Genomic DNA, 18,845 nt, shown 5'->3' with positions numbered 1-18,845 from the left:
GAAATCAATTTCCCCTTTGAATTTCCCTATTTCTGTCAATGGGACCAGTTTTTTTTCCTAATGATCCAGTTTGAAACTTCGGAGCTATATGTGACTCCTCATACTTCTCATAATCAATCGGTCACCACAACCAACTTTCTATTCTCTGTGACTATTGCCATTATCCCCATTCAGATGTGTTTTGGCCAAGTCTGGACACTTACAAATGCCTGCTGAACAGTCTCCCTACCTCCACTCTTTCCCTTTAACATCACAAGGTAAGGAATATGTGCTCAGAATATATTTATTTCAAAGTGATCCTGAGGTAAGAGCCAACAACTTCCTCAAGTTAACATATTAAGTGTGTTCTCTTTTAAGTGGGGGAGGAGGAGGGAGAAAGCATGAGCTAGAAAGAGCTTTCTCTAAGTTAGGCTAGCGTATGCTCCTTTAAGTTTAACTTCCTGAGGTAAGAGTTGCATGCTTGTGATATTTCACATACTGAAATTACAAGAACTACTCTTCCAGTAATGTACCCAGTCCAATGCAATGAGAGTAATCTTCCTTAATGACCACTTTTGAGCATGTTGTTCTCTCTTTTAGTATTTTTAAGAATTCTCCATCATCTATAGATATAAATCTAAGCTCGTCAGAACAGTAGTTCAGGCCTTCTGCAACCTGGCCCTAATGAATCATTTTAACTCTGTCTCTCACTAAACCTTGCTTTGAATTCTCTACTTTAGGAGTACACAACACTTTCTGAACCTCCTACCCCATCAGCGATTACACCACTCATTTGACAAATCATATGCTGCCCCTTTTTGGTTTGTTACTGTCTTAGTCACCTAGTGCTACTATAACAGAAATACCACAAGCGGATGGCTTTAACAAAGTGAAACTTATTTTCTCACAGTCTAGTAGGCAAGAAGTCCAAATTCAGGATGTCAGGTCCAGGGGAAGGCTTTCTCTGTTGGCTCTAGAGGAAGGTCCTTCTCGTCAATCTTCCCCTGGACTAGGCGATTCTCTGTGCAGGAGCCCTGGGTCCAAAGGACGCACTCTGTTCCTGGCACTGCTTTCTTGGTGGTATTAGGTCCTCCCTCTCTGCTCACTTCCCTTTCCTTTTTATCCCTTGAGAGAGAAAAGGTGGTACAGCCCACACCCCAGGGAAACTCCCTTTACATTGGATCAGGGATGTCACCTGGGTAAGGATGTTACAATCCCACCCTAATTCTCTTTAACATAAAATTACAATCACAAAATGGAGGACAACCACACAATATTGGGAATCATGGCCTAACCAAGTTGACGTATATTTTGGGGGGACATAATTCAATCCATGACAGTTACTATTTTACATGTACATCCTACGTATCCAACTCAATAGGGGCAATGGCGGTTCAATGGTAGAACTCTTGCCTTCCACGTGGGAGACTCGGGTTTGATTCCCTGCCAGTGTACCTCATAAACAGCTGCCACCTGTCTGTCGGTGGAGGTTTGTGTGTTGCTATGATGCTGAACAGGTTTCAGTGGAGCTTCCAGAATAAGAGAGATTAGGAAAATAGGTCTGATAATCTGCTTCCAAAAATCAGTCAGTGAAAACTCTGTGGATCACAACAATCCAGTCTTTCATTGTACACGGGGTTTGCCATGAATCAGAGGCCAACTCAATGGCAGCTAAGAACAGCAACAACCAACTAAACAGGAAATTCCCTGAAGAAAAAGTAAATGACTTAATGTCTTCCTATTCCTTTAGTGCCCTACAGATGACATATTCTTAGTAAATATCAGTTCTTGATATGCATCATACATTGCTGTTTTAATAATAATGTCATCATATTTATGTGGCATTTTATACTTTTTGGCAAAATTTTATGTTCATTATCTCAAACTAAATCTGGCCAAAACAGCACATTCTATTTCCCCTTCTGCTCCCAACCTATTTCTCCCCAGCTAAGCCCTCCAGAAAAAAAGAAAAATTTTATTTTTTTAAGCCATCCAGGGGCTGATACCTAAAACCCAGAAGTCATCCCTGGTTGCTCCCTCTGCTTTCTCTGTCTATATCCTATCCACCAGTGGGTTCTGAGGGCTCTAGTTTCAAGATAGATTCTGTATATATTCATTTCCCTCTATTAAACTGCTTCCTCACCACACTTGCCTCCAAGCTGTTCTCCTAGCTTCTTTCTGGCCCTTCTAAGAATCATTTGCAAATACAAATCAGACCTCATCACTCCCTCATTTAAAACCCTCCAATAGCTTCCTGTGGCACTCAGAATAAAATCTGAATGCTTTACCAAGACCTACAATGCTTCTGGCTCTCTAACCCGAAATCATATTATTCTCCCACTCTATCAGTAGGCTCTGGTCATCGTGACTGACCCTAGAACACACCAGGCTTGTTCCTGCCATAGAGCCTTTGCACATTCTGTTTCCTTCGCCTAGAACATTCTGGTCCCAGAACTTTGTGATCTAAAGTAATCGCCACTCTGTTCACTCAAACACTATCAATCACATCACACTGTTTACTATCTTCACGTCACTTATCTCTATCTCGTGTCTCTATTTACACGTTTATTGACAATCACACCCCCTGAATCTCCCCAAAGCTCAAAACTAATTGTCACTTTGTCGATCATATTCACTGTTGTTTCCCTGGTACCCATAATAATTTCTGGCACATACCAAAACCAAACCAAATCTACTGCCACTGAGTCGATTTCAACTCACAGTGACCCTACAGGACAGAGCAGAGCTGCCCTATAGGGTTTCCTAGGCTGCAACTTTATGGAAGCAGCCTGCCACATCTTTCTCCCACAGAGCAACTGGTGGGTTCTAACTACCAACCTTTCCATTAGCTGCTGAGCACTATAACCACTGCGCCACCAGGGCTCCTTTCCCGGCTCATAGTAGCAGCGAAATAAATGACACGACTAAATGAATGAGAGGTGATCTCAACTGATACTGACAACACTGCTATAAAGCAGGCAGTAAAAGTATGGTTATCTCCATTTGATAGACAGGAAAACTGAGGCTAAAAACTATTAAATGACTTTCCCCAAAGTCACACAGCAAGTTAAGGATAGGGAATGTCCCTAACTCAGAACTCAATCTTTGGGCTCTAAGTTCAGTGTTTTAGCTATTATACTATGATGCTAGAATGTGGTTAGTTTTAAATTCCTTCAAATAATTTTCACAATTCATTAAATTCTTCTAGTAAACATGGCAATATTTTTAACGAAAGAATAAAACCCAAACGACCCACTGCCATCGAGTTGATTCCAACTCATAGGGTTTCCAAGGCTGCAAATCTCTACGGAAGCAGACTGTCACATCTTTCTCCCAAAAAGCTGCTGGGGGTTTCGAACCGCCAACCCTTCAGTCAGCAGCTGATCGTTTTAACCACTGTGCCATCAAGGCTATTAATTCAACTATTATATCAAACATAAGATAAAACAAGTGAAAAAGTAAATGTTTGGCCTATGTGTATGTAAATATGTATATATATGTATTTTATTTCTTTCCCTCTAAGTTTTAAAAACACATACTATGCTCAGCCATTATCTGTACACATCCAGTAAGATGTAGAATGCAGAGGATGACGGCCTACATCACACACACGCATATAGATCTTAGATAATCTTGTCCCTTCCATTCTTCTCCCAATATCACTCGTTAAAATTCCCAGAAAAGCGTCCATCCTAGAACCTTGAGATTAAGCATGACGGTGTATTTTAAGAGTCCATTATAAAATTATTTTATGAATCTCCCTGAGGAAACACTATTATTTTAAAGGATAAAAATAATGTTAAAGAGTGTTTTTATTTGAAGATACCACCATAAGCCCTTTTGTATATAGTTACCATAGAAACAACAGTGTCACTTAAAGATGCCCCATTAAATGTGGACCCCTCAAAAGATTTAAACGTACCCTTTTAAAAGCCATTCATTGATGGGTGTGACTGATAAAAGCTGAAGAAAAAGCCATACTGCTGCTGGGAAGAATGCAAGTGTAAAGATCTGAATGAAAAGATGCAGTTTTACATGCATCAAAGCACTGGTCAGCTCCTGGAAAAATGAAGGACACAAAATAAAAAAGCGTAAGAGAACTATTTCTGAATAGAGATTGTTACTAAAACAACATCAGATAAATCAGTGCTTGATTACAGTTAGTTCACAGTTAAAAGCTTTGTCTGTGCACACATGCCTAAGAGGCAGAACTTCAAAGGAAAAAAGTCACTCATGATGATTAGAAAAGTATTTTGATACAAAATTTCTGAAATACTCTAATTTCTTTTAAATATACAACATACCTCAATAATTCAGATTTGTGAGATTCTGGACAATGACTAAGCTAACTACTTTTCCACGAGCATCGTTTTGAGAATTGTGGACACTATGAACAAACATGGATGTTTACCAGCATTTAAAAAAAAAATTTTGTTTAAAAACTTTAGCAGGACCTATTACATTTTAATTAAATATAATTAATCTCTATTCAGTACACCAGACTTAATAAGGCCTCCATTTGGCAAGATGTTACTGAATCTACACACAAATAATAATTTTTTTAATGTTTTCCTCAATGATATTCTGTTATTCTAAATGGCTTTTCCCCCAAAACAGCCTCATAAAATATCTTTGTTATTAACATTTACTGAATACCAGCTATATGCCAGGCTCTGAGCTTGGTACGTTATGTACCTTATCTCATTTAATCCTCACAACAACCCCATTAACCCATTGCCATCGAGTTGATTCCGACTCATAGCAACCCTACAGGACAAAGTAGAACTAACCTATAGAGTTTCCAAGGAGCACCTGGTGGATTCGAACTGCTGACCTTTTGGTTAGCAGCCATAGCACTTAACCGCTATGCCACCAGGGTTTTCTTAGGCAGATATTATTATCCCTATTTTACTGATGAGGAAATTGAAATTTAGAGCTACTGCAGTTAAGCTCAGAATCAAACCCATTTCTGGTACGCCCTCAAATCTATGCCTGCTTCTTCCATTATATCACACAGCTGTCCCAGGAGAGGGGGAAAAAAGTGCATATTAAACATGGCAAACCAGGTATACGAGTCTCATAGCTAAAAAATGGCAATTGGTTAATCTTTCGGGTTCAATTATATACAAACATTTGCATTTGAATTTCTTTGAGTTATGTGTTTTTTCAACTCAAATAAAACAAATTCAGAAAGTAATATAAAAATTATAGTCCTTTAAAACATGCAGGCAGTCATTAAAGCATATTCAGGATGCCAGAGACGCACTGGCTGCAAACATAGCGCTGTAATGGCCCCCCACAGACTGTTCGAGTAAGAGGGTGAAGAGATCCTCAGCCTCAGAGGCATTAGCCAAAGTTTATCAGTTTATTAAATAGTATGTTAACGTGGGCTCATTCACTGACGAACACATTCTAGGATCTCTCAATGGCTCCCACTATCTACCCTCCAGTGAGGAGACACACAGCAGCTCCTGTGTGGTCACAGGACGTCCCTGACGATATCTGAGGAACTTCCAGAAATCTGGGTCTAATTCAGGGCCACTGGGCAACACTGGGCAGACCAGAAGTCACACCAGGGCCTTCGATCAGACCTAACCCTTAGAAGATAAAGCCAGCCATACAAATTGAATAAGAATTAACAGTCTACACCAACAGCACACAGAATTCTCAGCAATCTTGGGAGTAAATCTCCTTCAGATCTATTCAGAGGTATCTAAGATACTACTTCTTTTTATTTTAAAGAATACCATAATAAAAATGGTGAGCCGGAACACAGCACCTAAGGCATCCGCATACACTTCTGGTAGGAACATAAAACAGTATCACTTTTTTGAAAAGTAACTTGGGAATACATACCAAAAGCGAATACAAACACATTCTTAAAACCAAAAAATTCATGTCTAGGTACTAGGTATCTGCCCTAAGGTTATAAAAAATGATTATAAACATTTATATACAGTACTTTATCACAGCATTATCTATTAGAACAGAATCCGGGAACAACTGAAATCTCCAAAAACGGGAGAATAATTAAATAACTTACGGTATAACCAGCATGTTATAAGCTATTAAAACTCACCTTAAAACTGTACTGACAAGAATGTGGGAGTACAAGGTCTCTCCTACTTTACTGATAAGAGTATAAATTGACGCAATCTGTGGAGAGCAATCCGCAACTCATCCCTTCGCCTGTCACGATCTAAACTCTGCATATCATCTGACCTGGCAATTCCACGTGTAGGAATTTTTCCTTCAAATATGCTCCCAAATGTGGGAAATGACATGTTTTTAGGTTATCCTTTCTGGTATTGTTTGTAACGGCAAAATTTTATGAATTACCTAAATGTTCATCAGCAGAGGACCGGTAAAATATAAGATACATCCATACAATGGAGTACTAATCAGCCTACAAAAACAAACAGGAAATTCTTTATGTGTTGATATGAAACAATCTCCAAGATCTGTTGTTAAGTAATAAATAAATAAATTGTCAGACAGTATCAAATACCACAGTTTATAGAGGGAGGATGTATGATTTGCAAAGGATATTTCTGAAAGCATACACAAGAAACTGTTACCATTAGTTTTCTTCAGAGAGGAGAACTAATACCTGGTGAAAGGATGAGAGGGAGGCTTTTCATCGCATACGTTTCTTTACCTTGTGTTTCTAAACTTTCATAAAAGTAAACAAATTTTAAATTATTTTATTTTTAAATATAACACAACTAAATGAATAAAAGTTAAATAAAAATATTAAGTTACATGACAAATAATCATTATACAATGTTATATGGAAAATATAAGATTGCATGTGTTTGTATATGTGTGTGTGTTCGAATTTTATTTTTCAAACACATGTTTAGGGAAAAAGCATGTTTTTTATGTATAAAACGTGTTTAGGGAAAAAAAGACTAAAAAAAAATATAGTGATGTTAATAGCAGTTTCTTTCATTCCTTTCTAATTTTTCTGATGGGTAAATACAACTTTTATGATCAGAAAAAAAAGTTATAAAAAATAAAATGTAATTAGAATATACTAACTAGCTGACCTAATAAACGACACTTAGAAATAGTTGACATTGCATCTAACAGAAGAATGCCACAGTAAGGAACCCAGCAAAATGAGTTACAAGGGCCTAGAGGCTATCTTGGGCCATGAGAGACCTCTTAACAACAGGGAAGTAACAGGCTTGAAGTGCTCCTAAGAAAAATTTTCAAGATAGTCACAAAAACCCAGTGTCATATATTTTCTGCATCTTACTTGTGTAGCCATGAGGAGAAAATAAATTAACACTGAAAAAGAAGTAAGTAAAGACTATAAAACTCAAAACAGTATCATTCCATATATGTATCCATCTAAAGTTTGGGGTCACATACTCATATAAATACCATCATGAATAACCGGAAAGCTTCCTCTGCATACATTTTATTTACCTGTAATACAGGTCAAATTCCATTACAATGAACTTAAGGAGATACTCCACACTGATTATACCAGAGTCTCCCTGACAGCACCAAGAATTGCTTAAAATCAGGGGCTCTGACTAGGACATAGAAATATTTTGATTACATACCAATTTCCCTTCCAACCCATGTTTGGCCTTTATCTGATTCACTTTCTGAGAGTCAGCCTTATAACTCTGGGCTTGAAACAAGCAGCATGAGCCTAAAGTTTAGAATTTGCTATATTTATTTCCAAGTCAATAGAATAAAATAAGAAAATAATCTGCTTAGGAAAATAAGGAAAAATCTGTATACTCTTCCCTACTCAGGACCCTTTTTGAGGCCCTGCGCTTCCTGCTCGCCTTTGCATATCCATCCCAAGCATAGTGCCTTGCAGCCATGGGCACTTAACAGGTCTCTGTTTAATTGAACTGGTCTTGTCATAATCTTTTAAGTGACAAATCCTCTGAAACTACAGGTTTGGAGTTGGCAAAATATATTCAAATATGACTTTAATTCACTTCAATACAACAAAATTTCAGAAACCATTTCAACAGGAATTTCAAAAACTAGAAATCACCAACACTCATAAAATTGAAGATCTGGTCTTGCATTCGCACAAAGTGTCCTTTATAATTACAATACATTTACTAAAACAAATTTTAGAATACATGTCACTGAATCAATGTGTGAGCAATACTACATGAACTGTTTGACATAAATCAAACTTGAATGGGGCCAACGTAAATGTTTTCAAAATAAACTCATCAATAATAAGTCATCCTGTGTCTCCTGTGTGCAAAAACACACTATCGTGGGACCTAATGGATGCAAAAGGAGTCGTCCCCGCTGAAACGAATTTGGGATTATTAACTAGAAAACAAATGACAATAAGATCGCTGCCTCCTAACTTACAACTGTTCAGTTGCCCAGGAAATTAGCAGGGCTTAGAGATGGTTTAATATTACACAATGATGCAATCTAGGACATCTTAAGTTAAATGGCTCTGAAAAATGACTTAATGTTGTATTAGTCTGAAAAGGGCCTTTGATGGAAGAGATGGCTTTGATGGCTACTTAGATACCACAATAAAGAACAGGATCAAGGCATTTCATCATTAGCTCCAAATTAGTTGGATGGCTCTTAAGATTTCCTAGGTGCCTACAGAGGAAGGCAGTCCTTATAGAATGCAGGAAGCTGTAACATTCTTCCTTCTTCAACTCCTGCATCCCACAAAGTTGGCTGTTATACAGAATAGCATTAAGTAAGGGGTGAGAGAAATCAAGTCCCTTGCCAGAGTTCCCATGGCCTAAGTAACAGCTGTAGCCATTAAACAGCCATCAGAAGACGTAATGAGAGCAACAACCCAAGGAGAGGACTTGGGTAGGCAGCTGCGCCACAAAGAGCATCAGCCAAGGCCAGCAGGAAGGCCTCAGAGTAAGATCAGTTCGGCACCAGGGTAGTGGCAAGCATGTTTTGGCATCACTGTGCCCTAGATTTAAGAAGCAATATTAAAATTCAGGTATTGACAGAAAAGCCTGTGCCTATAAGTGTCGTTCATGATTTTTTATATCACTGTCATTTGCAAAAGGTGGAATTTGGCATATTTAGGAATTCCTGTTCCATGTCATTTGTCTCCGAACAGCAAGTAATTGGTGAGAATACCTAGAATTTCTGAGGCACCATTTATCAACCATAGACACTAATCGTATGTATTAGAAATATGCCAATTAAAAGATTCATACCAACCTGAGAATTATTAAAAAAAAAAAAAAATTTTATAGAATACATAAATTCAGGAAAATTGTCTTTTTTCCACATTGCCACTAGGGTGATCTAACCAAACTAAGTCAAGTCTGGTGCCATCAAGTGGATTCCAACTCATAGCAACCCTACAGGACAGAACAGAACAGAACTGCCCCTTAAGGTTTCCAAGGAACAGCTGATGGATTTGAACTGCCCACCTTTTGGTTAGCAGCCTGAGTTCTTAACCACTGTGCCACCAGGGCTTCAGGGTGATCTAAGAAGGTAACTAAATTTGGTCTTCATTCAACTCACACTTAAAAATAAAATAGAAACATTCTGCAATTTGGAAGATAAACATTAGACATGATGCTGAAACAGAATTTTAACTTTGAAAACCATCCCCCCCCCCAAAAAACCCTTGTTACATAATAAGACCTCCCAGTATATCCAAGAATAAACATATTAGAATGACAACTTCCAAAACTCTTATATAATGTCTTCAAAAGCAAACAGGTTTTTCTCCTTTATCTCTTCCACTAGAAATCAAAAGAGAATCACAAATTTTACTAATTCCACTCTCTGACTTAAAAATATCTTCATTCCTTTACTTCCAAGAGAACCTTATGTTTATGAAACCTGGATCGGTCAGGAACATTAACTATATGTCTTCAAAGTGGATTATGAACTAATACAAAAAACAGCGATATTTCTCTTAAAATATCTATTAATAATTGATATGCTAGTAGAGAATATAAATTTTGTTTGAATTGGTTAAAAGTTATGACGTAGCAAACATCACTTGAGCAGCATGGGTCCTGGGAACAAAAGATGATCCACAAAAGTTACAGAAACCCAACTAAACATCAATAGCGCAAATGGGCTCAAGCAGCTGCCACCATAATTTGAGGAAGACCCAAATAGATGCTTCGGTTCAGCTGCTGTATTAAAAACATACCCATTATAATCATATCCTCAGGGTCCACGTTGCTCAACTAGGAATTTTCTAGAATATGTAGGAACAAAATACAAGTCCTTTGCTGAAGTTTAAGTTACCTTCCTTAATAGTGTGGGCTTCAGGGTACAGGTACAAACAGCTTTACAAAGGACCCTAAAATTTCAAAACAGTTAAGTATGAATTAAAATTTTCTCCCTCCTTTTCATGTGCCCCATAGATTACAGTACCTCTGTTCTTAATGACAGTCCACTGTTAAAGAATATTATTGCGACAGCAATGTAGGTTACAGTTATTTCTGGCTTCAGGGGTCCTAAAAAGAGAAAAACGAGTTACTGTTACAAAAGAATTTCCACTAGATAGCCTGGAATGAAAGAAGAACCTATAGCATTGCCCCTTGTGTACTATTGCCCTACAGAGCTAAGCGTTTGCTGTGGCACCAGCCTAACTCCAGAGAGTTAGGGCAGGGACCGTGGCTATCTGGTTCAGCACAGAGTCCTCAGAACAGAAGAATAAAAAAAGCACACAAGGAATGCAGACAGGCAACATCCTTCAATAAAACCACCAGTTGCCGTCCAGTTGATTCTGACTCGTGACGACCCCAGGTGTGTCAGAGTTGAACTGTGCTCCATAGGGTTGTCAGTGGCTGATTTTTTCGGAAGTACACTGCCAGGACTTTCTTCAGAGGGGTCTCTAGAAGGACTCGAACCTCCAACCTTTTGGTTAGCAGTCAAGCATGTTAACCATTAGCATATCCTTCAATATAGGCCCTAATTATATCTACCACTATATCAGTGATTATATAAGGAGCTTTTACCTCCACAAGCAATCAAAGTTCTCCAACCCAAAAGAAGAGAACCAATGGAAGAAATATTTTTCTCTTTAGCAAATGTTATTTTATATCTCCCTGGATATGCATTCATACATTAAGTTCTGCCAAGATTTGTTCATTCAACAAATATTCATTGAGCACTTACTATTCAGCATTACTATAAGAATGAGACAATGCATATAAAGTACTTAACAATACTGTTATGACTACCATCATTATTAAGTTGTGTTAGGCCCTAGGGATACCATGGTGAACCAGACAGGAATGGTCCCTGTGCTCCAATCCTCTCTGGACTTAGGCTGACAACACAGTAAATGTGTTAACTGTGGGTACAATAGAGGCAACAATAATATTTAAAGTATCCTCTTTGGCTTGTACACAATTACATGAAGACCTAAACTGCTAACCAAAGAGCAACAGTCTTTTAAAAGATGCTGGTATGAGGTAATGCCACATCTTATACCTGTACACCAGTGGTTCTCAAGTAAGGGTGATTTTGCTTCTTGTGAGACATAAGGCAACGTTTGGAAACTATTTTTGGTTGTCATAACTTGTGGGGGAGGGGTCTGAGGGTGGTATTGACATCTAGTGAATACAGATCAGGACTACTACAATGCACAGAATAACCCTGCAAAACAAGAATTATCTGGTTCAAAATGTCAACAGTGCCGAGGTTGAGAAACCCTGCTACATACCAATATTGTAAAATCTGAGATGATCTGGATTGAATTGTGTCCCTCAGAAAGATATGCTGTAGTCCTAAATCTCATACCTGTGAATGTGACATAGTTTGGAAATAAGGTCTTCAAAGATGAAGATTAGGGTGGGTCCTAATACAATCTGACTGTGTCCTTATAAAAGAGAAGAAACAGAAAGACACACATAGGAAAGAACCCCATATAACCTGTCACTGCAAGCCAAGAAATCCCTGGGGTTACCAGAAGCTGGCAGAGACAAGAAAGGATCTTCCCCAGAGCGTTCATGGAGAGGATGGCCCTGCCAACACTATGAATTCAGACTTGTAAACTCCAGTACTATGAGACAATAAATCCCTGTTCTTAGAAACCACCAAGTCTGTGGTACATTGTTACGGCAGCCCTAGGAAGCTAATAAAGGAGCCCTAGTGGTCAATTTTTTTTTAGTGGTCAACGGTCAAGCGCTCAGAAGCTAACCAAGAAGTCGGCAGTTTGAACCCACCAGCAGCTCCACAAGAGAAAATGCCTCGCAATCTGCTCCTGGAAAGACTACAGCCTAGGAAACTCTAGGTTCTACTTTATCCTATAAGGTCACTATGAGCCAGGATGGATTGGACAGCACACAACAACCATAGGAAACTATTACAATATTCGCCATTCCATTGGCCTCCTTAAGCAAAATAAAAGGACCACAGTGGGGCTCCTCTACAGCCTGCAGCTCTCCACCATACCTACAGACACTGCCCAATAAATGGACAGAAGACCAAGTCAGGAGAAATCACCATTTATTCATTCAACAAATATTTACTTAGCACCTACTATATCTTAGGCACTTGAATAAAAGAAAAAAATGAATGAAACGAACACTTCCCTCAAGCACTGCAATAAATTCTTTTAAAAACCTAGCACTCACACAAATCATTTAGCTGAGATCTGAGAAATGGGAGCAAAAGGGAGAAGGCAAGTGCAAAAGGCATTACATGTCAGGGCAGTAAAGGCTGTTCAAAAACTTTTAAAAAGATGTACATTATTTTTATACCCGTGAATGAATCGGCCTCAGGAACCCACACCTAAAAGCAGTATTTCCTCAACAACGGAGCAGATTTTAAAGGCAAAGGAACCTGGTTTGTTGTGAAAGCAGATGCCTCAAACGAATTTAAAATACCCTGGTATTTCTGTTTTTTGGGTTTTTTTTTTTTTTAACTTAATATCATTTTTATTGTTTCCCTTCAATTCCTTGCTTCTTATGAGAACTCATGCTTGTCAACAGTATGCCCCCAGTAGTGCTTCCAGAATTGTGTATAATAGGGTTTAGAGTTAGGAATATGGTTGCAAGTGAGAACTAAGAACATGTCCAAAGATAATCTCCACAGAAAGCATATGGCTTTTACTTAGATTGCGAGTTTCTTTGTGGTAGCTACAGCATCTACCTTAGTTGGTCAACAACTGCACCTTTTAGGAAGCTAACCTTTCCAGGCTCCACACACATACATAAATAAACATGACAACTCTTAACTAATGGCATAATTCAGTGAAATGGTTCCTGACTTTTAATGTTTTTTGTATTAGATGCACACCTAAATAACTCTAATCCATGAAACGGGCGTAGTGAGGGTTTGCCAGGGGTACCTACAATGTGCCTGTAAATCAGAGACTAATTCTAATTTGGAGACACCGAAGGCTCCTTTAAGACATGATCAACTCAGATGCTAAGTGAACCAGAAGTCACCCAGGGCTGGAAATAAAGCCTTGGTAAATATTGGCAGAGTTGAGAGTTAAAACCAAGATATGAAAGTTATATTTACTCCCCCCAAAAATTAATGACTACATCCTCCAAGTTGCCAAAATAGTCATAGTCAGATCTTATGGTAACCGTAAAGCTCAAAGTGGAAATGTACGTTTTTACTGGGATGATATTCCTTTAAACAAAATTTAAAAAATTATTTATCAGTGAATATAGAATGGAGTAGCACAATCAAAAGAAAAATTGCCATAAAAAGCAGTGAATTTTGAGCTCCAAAGACCATGCCATGCTTTTCAATGGGGGAAAAAAGAAAATGTTATAGAATGCTTAAGAATGCAACGAAGTATCACTATTTCACAAAATCTGCTCGTCGCCAAAGTAAATTTCACTTCTAAACTTAATCTAAGAAATTCATGTTAATATACTTAAGCTTATAGCATGTTTCTTGTTATGTTTTTATAAATGAAAAAATGAAGCTGTTTCCTTTTCAGGATTAATGTCTTATCGATAGCAATAATTTAAGATGCAGGTAGAAAGCAGAAATTTACTCTGTACTTCCAAAGAAGCAAACCTTTCTCTCTCAGAGATTGAATGGCACAGTGTTGAACTCTGGCAAACCTGATGGTGTGCGCAGCTCTGGGCTTCCTGAGCTTGCAATGGAATATGATTATCTACACCTCAGGACTTACCTATATATTTACTTCTACTTTTTACTTTCGACCTTCTTTTATATATTTAAAAATGAAATGTAGCTGAGTAAAAAGAAAGGTGAACTAAAAATTAAATTATCTAGGCTGGTATCAACCAGTTTGGTTTTTTTGGTTTAATATCTGTTATTACACTTCTTCCCATTTGGAAAGCCATTCGACTTCTCAAATTTTAAGAGCACACACACCTGTTAATTTCCTGCTATGCTTAACTCATCAGTAGGCTGTGAAGATTTTTTTTTTAAGTGAAATTAGGTCATAGATGTGCCACTTTAAGGTAAAGATCTTATGCTTTTTTTTTTAAAAAAAAAGTATAATCCTTAAAGTATTAATCCAGGTAAAGTTGAAGAGAATACTTTAATGATGAACTGAAGGCTACTAAAGCTTTTCCTATTCGAAATAACGTCTAGAAAATTGTTCTACTGAAAACTGTTCAGTCAACTTGAATAAATTAAAAATCATATGCTCAGCGTATGCCCAAACCAAACAAAACCCACTGCCCTCAAGTCGATTCCAAGTCATCTGAACTCTATAACAGAGTAGAACTGCCCCACAGGGTTTCCAAGGCTGTAAATCTTTCTGGAAGCAGACTGCCACATCTTTTCCCACCGAGCAGCTGATGGGATGGCTGATGGGTTCAATGGTGGGACTTCAACCACCGCTCAAGGAGGGCTCCCTGCCCGGTGTATAGAGCCAATAAATAAGACCTTTTGACAAAGAATTACAAGCAAAAGAGGTGCTTTAGGCCAGTCTAAAGAGCAGGAGATGATGAAAACATTTTCAGCAGCCATTCCTCTTCTTGTTCATAGGTTTCTGTTGTTTTAGCTAGTAGAGTGAAAGTGTTACTTGATACCACTTGGAGGTTTGTTTTTATTTAAGAGGTTTTACAGGTGAGGAGGTTCATTAAAACCTCAACAGCAGTGTTAAGAACTTAGCCTGACAGCCTACATAGGAAATCTCAAACAATTACTCATTTATTTAACTTTTGGTTTTAGAGAACATAACTTTTACACATGGACAGATATCAAAGAAATACACGTAATACATTGTTGTGTAATATTAGTTGAATTTGCTTTGCTCCTTTGGGCTAAGAGTCAAAACCCGTTACCCTTGAGTCAGTTCCGACTCATAGCAACCCTACAGAACAGAGTAGAACTGCCCCATAGTTTCTAAGGAGCACATGGCAGATTCAAACTGCGGACCTTCTGGTTAGCTCTTAACCACTATGCAAAAAAGGTTTCCTTGTTGTGTAGTATTAGTCGAATTTGCTCTGCTCCTTTGAGCTAAGAGTCAAGGCTTGGAAATTGTCTTTATTACATAGAGCCCTTCTTTATAATGGTTATTTTCCTTTAATTAATTTTTCTAGGACAATTACTATGGGTTTTGCAACTGGTATGAACTAAGGAGGTGCCCTAGTCACTAGTCCTTCCTCTTCTCTAAGCTAGCTAACTTAACTTACCGTGAGTCACCTCACCTCAGACCTTAGTATCTTCAACGGTAAAAGAAGCATGTTGAACTAAGATACTTTTAAGGCCTACTTCAGCTCTTATATTCTACTCCTTTATAACTAAACAAGGAAAGGAATTATCCTGTATTAATGGCATAAGAACTAGTGAAAACGGGAAGCATATTTCTAAGATACAATAATGTACCAGAAAGTTCAATAAGCAGTCAAGGAGAACATATAAGATTATAGAATCCATCTCATACCCGCCACTGGGGAGGAAGCCCTAGAGAAATGATTCAGGGCTCAACCCTTCTCCCCACAAAACATTCTGGAAATACAAGATAAAAGTTATTTTGTCAAACCTAGCATCTGCAGATTGAAAGATCATACATTACCTATAATTTCACCTTAAAACTGAACAAATAAGAGATCTAAAACTAGAAGTTACAAGTAGTGAAGTATGCATTCCAGATGGATCATCACAAAAACTCTCTTTAATTCTTACTCTCGAGTTAGCGTCCTGAGAGAGAGGATCCTCATTCCACAGAACCTGAAGCACTAGCATTCACACGAATTTTTCAAAAGGTCACAGAGAAGCTATGTCAAAGAAGAAACTAGTATTTTCAGAGGGAGGAATAACAGCTTTATTCTCACAGTTATATGCTGTACATATTTTATACTAAATTAAATATAGAAAAACAAACAAAAAAGCTTTAATCTCCACCAACTTTGTTCAAATCCTTTTAAAATATTCCCAGAAGTTATTTCTAAAGGGGAGGAATTGGAGTGAGGGTAGGAGGAACCACTGTTCTCCTGAGAGAGCATTTCATTCATTTCCATCATGTTTTAGCAAAAGACTATAAATATAAAAAACACATTCACAATTGATTTTTTTTTTAAGTTCAAGTTACTTTAAATACCCTCATGAGCATTTCCTATCGTAAGATTTTTTTGTGGTCACTTCTGTCCTTATTTGCCAGGGTTTGACTTACGTATTAAACTCGCCAATAAGCTTAAATGACAAACAAGGTCAAAAAGGCTAACGAATTTAAGAAATAATTGTATAAGGAGAAGGGGGGGAACAAAGGGCTAATGTTATTTCCAGTTTGTTTTCACCAATGCCCATCCCCACATTACAACACTCCCTCTATTCAGAGAGTATGTTTTAGCACGCCTACATTTCCTTGCCAAAATACACACTACACAAAGTCTAACACAGCGTGTATCTGTTAGACTGCGAGTGTAGCACACGGAAGTAGTGTCCTGTAATGAAAATGTGCAACGTGTCAGTCAGCTTGGGAGTTTCTGGAGCGACAGAAACTGCAAAAAACCATCACTCTCCAACATGTGGGCCACAAAAACCTGTGCTTGGTGGTGGACGTGGGTCCTTTTCCATTTTTATCCTCTCCCCCACACTTTTTTTTAAGCTTGAGGGGTTCGTAATAGACTACGTAATGATCTCCACCTCAAGATAGACAAGGAATTCCTGGCAACCTTGGGATAGAATGCTACTCTGAAGGCAAAAGGAGTAAGTTTCATTCTCTGTAACCTCACTCCTTGACACTGAGAGACTGTCATTGATTGTTCGCGGAAAAGACAACCTGCGCTCAAATTCCTTTGCCCCATTCCTAAATACAAGTCCTCGCTGGGGTTGGTAAATTAAAAAATCTGCAAAAGGGCCAAAGGGGGCCTTGGGGTGGTCACTGCCCCTAAAAGGCAGGGACTTCCCAATTACCGTTTCCCCCTCTTTTCCAGACTCGTAAATTAGTCCTGAAGTGGGAATCGCGGCGGAGCGTGCAGAGGAGTAGCACTTACCCCCATTCACCCCCACGGAGGGCTCCAGCTTAGCCCCGGAGATCGCCAGCACTATTCCGAGCATGAACCATTCTTTCCTCATTCTCTCCAGCAGCCCCATGTTTGTTAGGGTGGGTGGGTTTTGTTTATTTGTTTGGCTTTTTTTCTTTTCAAACTGCGATCGCTTAATACCCGGGGCGTCTCCACACTTTCCTTGTTCCCTCCTGACATGCAGCAGAGCAAGTCAAATCGCCACTTGTAAACTAAAGACTAGGGGGTTGCTCCAGCGGCTTTGAGGAGGGCTGGAGTAGTAGTATCCAGTGACAGGAAAGTCTCACCGAGTGCCGCCATCACTACCACTCTACTTCTAATAAACGCGCAACAGCGGAATGCACAGCGGCTCTGGCCACGCGTTCCCAAGCGCATATACTCTGAACCTGGGACTTGGGCCGAGCCAGCAGGCGCGGGAGATGGCGGCAGGGAGGTAGGTCACAAGACAGGCCTGACAGATCTGCCGCCGCCAAGACCTGCGGAGCTTTAGGCGCGACAGGCCGGGTAAGAAGCGCAAGGCGCCACAGCCACCCAGACTCATCGAGAATCCCGCTGCAACAAACCTTCAGGAACAGCGACCGGCGCTCCTGGAGCATATCCACAGAGAGCCTCTATTGGGGCTCCGTCATCAGCGTACGGAAAGAACTGCCCGCGAAGGCAGCGGCGGCGGTGGGATGCAGGGGTTTTTTTTTTGAGGCGCGCTTCTTCGAGGCATTACGACGCTTCCCCGACGCCGGCGTTGACGTGTGCGCGGGGGGAGGGGGAAGCCACTCCGCCTCCGGGTTCCCGGCTGGAGCTGCCGGAGTTAGCCGCTCCTGGTGGTCGGCTGGTCACCGCGTTCCTCGTGGGCGGCGGGCGGCTGGGGGTGGGGGACTTTAGCCCCAAGATGGGTTGGAAGGTAGGTGCCTGCCCAACACTCAAGTTTGCAGAGTTCCCGCCGTCCCTCGTCCACGCAGCAGGGGAGGGCGGGCCGGACCTAGCCCGGTCGGTTGCCTGCAGGTGGGCTCTGGGCCCTGAGACCCCTCCCCACCGGCCCCGGAGTAGGAGAACTGCAAGGGTTCAGGCTCCTATCGGGAGGTGGGGGCAGATATTCCTTTAGGCCACCTTGAGTGCTCAAGCCTTCACCTTCTCCTACCCCCGCGATGGTACTGTGAGGGCGAAGTGGGATCTTCACCGCAAGTGGATGACGCGCGGTGCCAGCTCTGGCTTGACCCGCAGAGTTGACCCACCGAAGCAGCAACACAACTGCGAGAAGGGGGTCAGGAACTCCTAGGCCAAACTGGTGAAGGGTCGAGGGGGGTGGGGGGAAGGAGAGGGATTCCAGCCTTCCATTGCCCCGCGTGCTAGGTTCTGTGTGTCCCTCAGCTTCTCCCTTGGAGTGCTTTTCTGGCAGCGAGTGACATTGATAGTTTCATGAATGCACTTCTACCGGTAGACCATGCCAGGAGCATCAGT

The 18,845-nt window shown here is 40.0% G+C and overlaps 1 protein-coding gene across 3 annotated transcripts in view; it reads right to left on the bottom strand.

Moving 5' to 3' along the window:
• SLC10A7 (solute carrier family 10 member 7) overlaps positions 1–17,694 on the bottom strand; it is a 355,475-nt gene extending 337,781 nt beyond the window's left edge. For all 3 annotated transcript variants that reach the window (XM_049905447.1, XM_049905445.1, XM_049905446.1), the window contains exons 1-3: positions 17,361–17,694; positions 10,351–10,433; positions 3,902–4,038 (exon numbers count right to left, since the gene is read on the bottom strand). In XM_049905447.1, the coding sequence (XP_049761404.1) occupies positions 3,902–4,038; positions 10,351–10,433; positions 17,361–17,460 (320 nt within the window). In that variant the 5' untranslated portion in view covers positions 17,461–17,694. The remainder of the gene's footprint in view (positions 1–3,901; positions 4,039–10,350; positions 10,434–17,360) is intronic.
• Positions 17,695–18,845: the final 1,151 nt, after the last annotated feature.

This window comes from Elephas maximus, chromosome 13 (assembly GCF_024166365.1).
Source record: "Elephas maximus indicus isolate mEleMax1 chromosome 13, mEleMax1 primary haplotype, whole genome shotgun sequence".
Lineage (NCBI taxonomy): Eukaryota > Metazoa > Chordata > Mammalia > Proboscidea > Elephantidae > Elephas > Elephas maximus.
The sequence above is the reverse complement of the archived record's forward strand: the minus strand, read 5'-3'. Positions and strand labels throughout refer to the sequence as shown.